Genomic DNA, 8681 nt, shown 5'->3' with positions numbered 1-8681 from the left:
ATTAGTCGATAGAATTGTAAAATGGTCTCTCCCTAAGATAGAGAAGTAGCAGAAAATTATCTTGATAAGTCATCCTTCCGTCTGTTAATTCAAAATATCAGCATTGGACTTTGACATGACAAAATCTATTATTATGGCAAAAAATTGTAACATTTTTAATCTTAAAGTGTAAATCGAAGAGTAATATTATTAATATTGTAACTAAAAAACTTGAAGTTAAGTTACTAAATTTGTGTTTTGTAAAGTGAAATTCTATAAATAATTAAAAAATAAAGGAAGAAAAAAACTATAATTAAGTAATGTCATATCTTGTTTATATATTTTGTAATAAGATAATTTACAATTTAAAGTTTAGACCGCTGAAATCGGCACATTGAATTATTAACTATAAAACTTAAGATTAATATAATTCCTCCAATCCCTTAAGAAATACTTATTATTTTTATTTAGATACAAATACATTCGATACAGATAGAGCCAAAGTTTTAATATAATTGTAAAACTACATTTTTGGTTTGTTGTTAAATATATATTCTTTCTCTTTTTTATAAATTTATATATTCTCATCCTGCAAAATGCACGTCGCCCTTCAAATAATGCCTCCATACACTTCATTTTGCAATTAAACAAAAATTAAATTAAATTAAATTCACAGGTTTATTGTATGATTTATTTTTTATTATGACTTACATGGACCAACGGTCCTAGACTATGTGCGTATTACGCGCCTCCCCATCCACGAAAATCACGGTGGATTGCGTTCCCTTTCTGTACTTTCCGCGTACAACGCAAAGTATTTGAATATAATGTTCATCATTTGATGAATTTATCGCTTTCGTCGAGCTCATTTGTATATTTCTACATCAAACATTTATTACAACGAAAATATAATTTTATTTCATATATGCAAATTTTTTTATTGAAAAATGATTTTATTTTTACTTACGAAAGAATTCAAATTTGCTATACTTTGCAATATAAATACGTTATATTATTTATTGTTTTAGCAAATTTTTGGCCTATAATTCTATAAATGGCGTCTGATTTATTTATTGATTAATAGCTTGTATTTTTTTTTTTTTAATTATCCAAACCGAGCTACTTATCGATTTATAAAAATATTGGAATTTAATTTACTACGTATAAAAATTATAATTAAATATGCATATAATAACTATGTAAATAAATTGAAATAAATCAAAATAAAGTAAAGGTATTATTGGATTTACTTTACAAGTATAGATTTGTAATTTTAATTTATGATTAATTACAGTTTGTGTTCTTATAAAAGCAAATTAAACAAAAATAAGAATTTTTTTTATTCTGATATTGCAAAATTTAATGTAGATTCTTATTTATACCTTCACTTTAACTAATCCGATCCCAAAATAAACTAAATAATTTTAACAATATATTAATTTATAGTATATGTTAGTTAGATTTTGAGGATTAATTTTTAAATTCGAATAAAAATTTTTTACTTCAGAGAAATAATATATTTGCTATAAGCTTTATTATACTAATAATATATGTTTTACACAAATGCGATAAAATGTCATCATGTTACATTCATTATACTATTTATAATATAGAATTATTAAAAAAAAATGTTGTTTAGCATCATTAGACTGCATAGATTAAATATTTCTATTGGCAGTTAATTGAATCGAATCTGATCCGTGCAGTGAAGTGAGACAAATTGTATCCTACACAATGAGCTTAAATATTATTATTTTAATACAGTCGAAAACTTGTTTTCCTTATACGTACCCTAGTCAAAATGCAATCAAACTTTCGCACTTTATATATTTAATGGATCAAAGTACACTCGTAATTAACAATTAATTAAAAATTAAAGTGTCCGTTATGACGACATCCTCCGATTGGTTTCGTACAAATGATCGATATATACATACTTATAATAAATAGCGTGCGATTAGTGCTGTGCGACCAGCCGCGTACTCTACTCGTTGATGAATGACTGCTTCCTGACTCCATTCGCGTTCAAAGGGCCCCTTTGGCCTCGTAACCTTGTTTTTTTTTATTTTCTCCGTGCAGCAACACGTCCAATCGCCCAACAAATTAATACATTGCTTGCTGCTTACGCGCAATATTTGCATGCACATATGTACACGCGTGCTAAACTGTAGCTCGAGGGATCCGTAAGATGTGTTATAAATGTAAACTTGACAAAATTAACAAAATCTATAAGGCTTTCAAGGACAATATTGCTTCGTTGATACTAAATTTAGAAGGAATTCCTCGTCACGCAATAATGCTTCTTTCCGTTAAATTTTATTTAAATTTATGCTTCGTTATTCATCGTAACAATTAACGCGTTAAAACTTTCCCGATTCGAAACTATCTTCGTAATCTCATAAGTACGTATTATACATGTTTATTTTTGTTGATTTTGCAAATTTTTATTAATTTCGAAATTATATTAATTTCGAAATAATAAAATTAATCCTTTATTTATTTTATAATTAAATTCCATGAAAGCAAAGGGATATGTTTTTAATTTTCTTACTATTCGTTGATACTTTGAATACGAATAATTTTATCATAGTACAATAAAATTCTATTTTTGAATGTAAATTATTATTGTACTTGTACTTTTTTTATTATTTTGTGTACGGAAATTCGTAAATTTATTACATTATTACATTATTATACCATAATAATAATAATAATAATAATAATAATAATAATATTATTATTATTATTATTATTATTATTATTATTATTATTGTTATTATTATCATCATCATCATCATCATTATTATTAACAATATTATTCATTTTATATGTTATCGTCATTATTCATATAACAAATTTTGTTATTGCTATTTGTTAACTGTTCATTGCATGATTTATGATCATAATGGAATAAAGTTTTATGATCCAGGAGAGGCAGATGCACGCATTTAATTGTGTACACATTGATATTTTTACAAAATATATGTCGAGTGCGTATAAACATTACGTTTTAATGAAAACCGTTTATATTGAATTAAAATTTATGCAGACTTTTATGTCAAGTATCTTGATCATTTACAGTTTAACGACTGATTTTTCAATATCTTTAAATACTTTTCTTATGAATTTTTGTATATTATTGTAAATTCTGGAAGCATTTTGTTATTTGTACATTACGATAGTATATTTCCTGTTAAAATAAGATGTATGAAATTTTTGTAGTCGAATGAATGTGTTAAGCCGATATTACGATGATTAAATAATGTGTAAAATTTGTAACGTTTGTAAAATTTTTTAATTCAAACTACAAAATTCGTACCATTACGATTCCAAATGAAATTTATTCTTTACGATCGTAAATTATCATAAGTTTCCGTTTGAATGTTACGCGCTTTCTTCGAGTTATAAACAACAACAGAAACAACAAAAATAATAGTATTTTCCATCTTTTTCTTATTTTCTTCATAACTATTATTATTATTATGATTATTATTATTATAACTCTTATTAATCTTAATATTAGTACTTAGGAGAAACAGCTTGGGTGTGAATGTAATCTTTCAATCGTATTAATTAAATTTTAACTAACCAATTTTATTATAGCTAACATGCATCTAAACATTAAGTCTTCAAATAAATTAGACGTCTTGAATATTATTTGGGAGTTGCTATTAAAATCGCCATATCAAAAAGCGTGTGGTTGCAACATGCGTGTGCACGCACGCGCGGGTATATTTGTTCGTTTAGATGCGCGCCTACGAAGCCCAACGAAAGCGCTTTGCTAATGCGCATGCTCGAGAACGGTGTTCAATACCGTATTTATGGTAGCGAGATTAATCGTACATTGTATGTCGAATTAGTCTCGTCTATGCTTCGATACGTTATTTAAAAAATTTGGAAAACTGAATCTTGCATTTATTTGAATAGCTGTTAAAGGTATAATATTCATAATAATAATTTACAAAATGTATATAATATCTTTAAAATGCATATAGAAACTTATGAAATACTGTAATAATTAGTAATGTAAGTAGTTATATTTTTTTAAATATTCTTGTATAGTTATATTTTTTTGTTTATTTTTGAGATATTTGATAAAAAGTAAGTCTTGCAAATAATATTTTACTACAATTACAGCTCAATAATGATGCGCAATACTTTACGATTATTACTGTTATATACGTTAATATTATTTGTATAGGTTATGGAGGTGTAATGAGAGATTATTCTTAAAATTGCAAATTGCCGTTGCAAAAATGGCTGGATCTATCGAAATCCCATTAAGGGACACCGACGAGGTAAATTTTTATAATGTAAAATGTGTATATATTAAAATATTTTGCTTTTATCGTAGCGGCATGTGTTATAAATTTTCTTATTTGGTTTGAGTTATGTACGTGATACTAACCTTAAAATACAATAACCCATTTTTATGTTTATATTTGCCATAGTATATGAAAGAATCTGCAAAGCTAAGAAAAAACTACAAAGCTTATTCAGTAATTTGTGTAATTTGATATAAAATTACATTTTTACTCTCATAATTTAGAAATTTTAGTATCGAGAGACTAGACGCACTCTTTAATATTATTTTTTCAATTGGAATGATATTATTTTTTTTTAAATTCTTATTAATTCAGCTATTAATTAAAAATTTATTTATTATCTAACAAAGATTGATTTTATTACTGATTTGTACCAAAAACTACAATAAAAGAAACATCTATGATTTCTGTTAAATGGACTTCTAATTTTTGTTTAATAAAATATATATTGGTTCAAGTAATTCCCTCCATACATAAATGTGTAAAATTAATGAATAAACATGTGTTTTTAATAAGTTATGTAAAGGTTTTGCTATCCATATGAGAATTATCAAATAGCGATTAGAATATTATCAGCCTATTTTAAAACATATATTTATAAAAGATTATTAAGCTTATATATATATATTTTAATAAATAAGCTTACATCTCTAATTGGAAGTTTATTTGATTTTAAATTGATATTGATTTTTGTAGGTCATAGAGTTATGTTTAGATCAATTACCTGATGGTGACGAAGTACTTGGTATCTTACGTCAAGAGCATGCACAACTTAATATTTGGGTGAATTTAGCAGTAAGTTCGTTTATTTTTATATTTTTTAATAGCAATTTTCTTCATATTAATATTGTAATTTAATAAATTTTTATTCTTTAGCTTGAATATTATAAACAACATAAAATCGACGATTTTATAAAGATTCTTGAGTCATCTAGAATTGACGCCAACAATGAATACAGAGATTACGAAAAAGATCAAATGCGGGCCTTGGACATGTTGGCTGCGTATTATGTCCAAGAAGCGAACCGAGAAAAGAACAAAGATAAAAAACGAGATCTTTTTACTAAAGCCACTTTATTGTATACTACAGCTGATAAAATCATCATGTATGATCAGGTAAAAATTAATACATAAGATTAGTATTTTGAAAATCATCTTTTAAAATATATTATATTTTATATGTATTTTATAAAGCCCTCTTTGAAAAAATGTTTAGTTATTTAATTATTTATTGTTTTCCAATAAAATAAATCTAAATTCAACATTTACTAATTAAATTAGGAAATTAACTCTTGAATAATTCTTTTATTTATCTAAATAGAATCATTTGCTTGGAAGAGCATATTTTTGTTTACTGGAAGGTGATAAGATGGATCAAGCGGATGCTCAATTTAATTTTGTATTGAATCAGTCACCTAGTAATATTCCATCATTACTTGGTAAAGCTTGCATTGCTTTCAATAAAAAGGATTATCGAGGTGCATTAACATTTTACAGAAAAGCGCTCAGAACAAATCCAAATTGTCCTTCGGCAATTAGAGTTGGCATGGGGCACTGTTTTATGAAGTTGAATAATCATGAAAAAGCCCGTTTAGCATATGAAAGGGCTTTACAACTCGATGGACAGTCAGTAGGGGCATTAGTTGGTCTTGCAATTTTAAAATTAAATGAACAAAATCCGGATAGTATAAGAGCCGGTGTACAAATGTTGTCAAAAGCTTACACCATTGATTCAACAAATCCCATGGTACTAAATCATTTAGCAAATCATTTCTTTTTTAAAAAAGATTATAATAAAGTTCAGCATTTAGCTCTCCATGCTTTTCATAATACTGAAAATGAATCAATGCGTGCAGAAAGTTGTTATCAACTTGCTAGATCTTTTCATGTTCAGGTATTTTACTATTTTTGTACTACATATATGTTTATTTATATATGTGTATATATATAATTTTAATTTGTATTGCTGTCATAAATTTTTTACTTAAAATTAAAAATTAGAACAATATAATTGAATAAACTGTTACTATAATTATATGAACATCATATAATATATCTTAAAATCATGGAATTATTATTTTTTCATTAAAAATTTAATTCATTTTAGGGTGATTATGACCAAGCTTTTCAATATTATTATCAAGCAACTCAGTTTGCTTCGTCTGTATTTGTACTACCTCATTATGGATTGGGTCAAATGTACATGTATCGTGGTGACAATGAAAATGTAAAATTAACATGACAGAATAAGTCACAATGCACTAATAAGATATAGTTTTATTTGTAATTATTTATGTTTAATCTAGGCAGCACAATGTTTTGAAAAAGTTTTAAAAGTTCAATCAGATAATTACGAAACAATGAAAATTTTAGGCTCGTTATATGCTAATTCCACTTCACAATCTAAAAGAGATATTGCAAAAAATCATCTTCGAAAAGTTACAGAACATTATCCCGATGATGTTGAGGCTTGGATTGAACTTGCACAAATTTTAGAACAAAGTGATCTTCAAGCTTCGTTAAATGCTTATGGCACAGCAACTCGAATACTAAATGAAAAGGTTCAAGCAGATATACCACCAGAAATTTTAAATAATGTTGGTGCCTTACATTATAGGTATAAAACTATTTAATGTAATTAAGAATGTGATAGATTGAAATAATTTTTATAAACACTAAGAATAATATTTTGATCATTTTTGTATATTCATTATAAACTATATATTATAAAGATATAGTGAACGATTGAAAATAATAATGCATCTTTAAAATAGATATAATTTATATTCTATCAAAATACTAGTTATTCACTTTAGAGATAAAAAAAATTTATTTTATTAAATATTTTAGACTTGGAAATTTGGATGAATCACGATTAAAAATGATGGAGTCTCTAGAGCGATCTAAGGCTGATGCTGAACATGATGCTAGTTACTATAATTCTATCGCTGTTACGACAACCTACAACTTAGGTCGGGTGTATGAAGCTCATTGTATGTTTGATAAAGCAGAAAAACTCTACAAGGATGTTTTGAAAGAGCATCCAAATTATATAGATTGTTATTTACGTTTGGGTTGCATGGCCCGAGATAAAGGACAGATTTATGAGGCATCTGACTGGTTCAAAGATGCTTTAAGGATCGATAATGAGCATCCTGATGCTTGGTCTTTGTTGGGCAATCTTCATCTTGCTAAGCAAGAATGGGGACCAGGACAGAAGAAGTTTGAGAGAATTCTAAAAAATCCATCCACTAACAATGATGCATATTCACTTATTGCCTTGGGTAATATTTGGTTACAAACATTGCATCAAAGTGGTAAAGATAAAGAAAGAGAAAAGCGGCATCAGGATAGAGCCTTAGCGATGTACAAACAGGTAATTAAAAATTAATTTGAAATATACTTATAACTCCAATTTATTAGACTAAATTGAAACTATTTGTTGTAGTATTGTATAATATCAATTTTGTATTATAAATTTATTCTAAAGTGAACTAAGAAAGTTAAATAATTTTATGGATTAGATTTTTTATCGTATATTTATTTTGTTATATATTTCTATAATTAGTTTAAATAAAATAAAATTCAATTAACTTTAATACTGTTTGTTGAAATAATTGGTAATTAATTGATTTATTATTAGTATTAATACAGTGTATTTTTGTAAATATTTATGTTTATTAATATTATAATACTGTAGGTTTTAAGAACAGATCCTAAAAATATTTGGGCTACAAATGGAATCGGTTGCGTATTAGCTCATAAAAGTTATATTAACGAAGCTAGAGATATTTTTGCACAAGTACGAGAAGCTACTGCTGAGTTTCCAGATGTATGGTTAAACATTGCACACATATATGTTGAACAAAAGCAGCATGTCAGTGCTATTCAAATGGTAGGTTAATTAATTCTATTCTTTATGAAAATTAAATATATACATATATTTCAAAGAAAATTTTAACTCTGCTTATTTACAGTATGAAAATTGTCTTAGAAAATTTTACAACTATCATCATGTAGAAATTCTTGGTTATCTTGCTAGAGCATACTTAAAAGCTGGAAAACTGAAAGAAGCTAAACTTACATTATTAAAGGTGTTTTTTATAATTTTCTAGACATAAGAACTTAAATGAATAAAAGTAACATTAAACTTGCTATTTATGAGATTTCTAATTTTGTAAAATTTTACTTACATTTAAAATTTAGTTACAAAGATATATAAATAAATTGTTATTCAAATAATTAAAAAGTAATTTAATTATGTGCTTTTTATTTCAAGCAAAATGTTTTTTCAATGATGTAAAAGTGTATTTTTGTTGATCATCATAGCTAAATTGTGCTAAATTAAAAAGAAATTAAATATTTTAGGCTCGTCGT

At 26.0% G+C, this 8681-nt stretch overlaps 1 protein-coding gene across 1 annotated transcript in view; it reads left to right on the top strand.

Annotated features, from left to right (window-relative positions):
• Nucleotides 1–3835: 3835 nt before the first annotated feature.
• Ctr9 (RNA polymerase-associated protein Ctr9) overlaps nucleotides 3836–8681 on the top strand; it is a 9563-nt gene continuing 4717 nt past the window's right edge. Inside the window, exons 1-11 of the mRNA XM_011503902.1 lie at nucleotides 3836–3915; nucleotides 4181–4277; nucleotides 5001–5099; nucleotides 5181–5420; nucleotides 5626–6198; nucleotides 6412–6531; nucleotides 6611–6921; nucleotides 7155–7680; nucleotides 8005–8199; nucleotides 8282–8400; nucleotides 8673–8681. The exon at nucleotides 8673–8681 is cut by the window's right edge and continues 330 nt beyond it. Coding sequence (XP_011502204.1) covers nucleotides 4236–4277; nucleotides 5001–5099; nucleotides 5181–5420; nucleotides 5626–6198; nucleotides 6412–6531; nucleotides 6611–6921; nucleotides 7155–7680; nucleotides 8005–8199; nucleotides 8282–8400; nucleotides 8673–8681 — 2234 coding nt within the window. The 5' untranslated portion in view covers nucleotides 3836–3915; nucleotides 4181–4235. The remainder of the gene's footprint in view (nucleotides 3916–4180; nucleotides 4278–5000; nucleotides 5100–5180; nucleotides 5421–5625; nucleotides 6199–6411; nucleotides 6532–6610; nucleotides 6922–7154; nucleotides 7681–8004; nucleotides 8200–8281; nucleotides 8401–8672) is intronic.

Source organism: Ceratosolen solmsi, unplaced genomic scaffold, assembly GCF_000503995.2.
Source record: "Ceratosolen solmsi marchali unplaced genomic scaffold, CerSol_1.0 scaffold10, whole genome shotgun sequence".
Taxonomy (NCBI): domain Eukaryota; kingdom Metazoa; phylum Arthropoda; class Insecta; order Hymenoptera; family Agaonidae; genus Ceratosolen; species Ceratosolen solmsi.
This window is presented reverse-complemented; position numbering and strand designations above follow the sequence as displayed.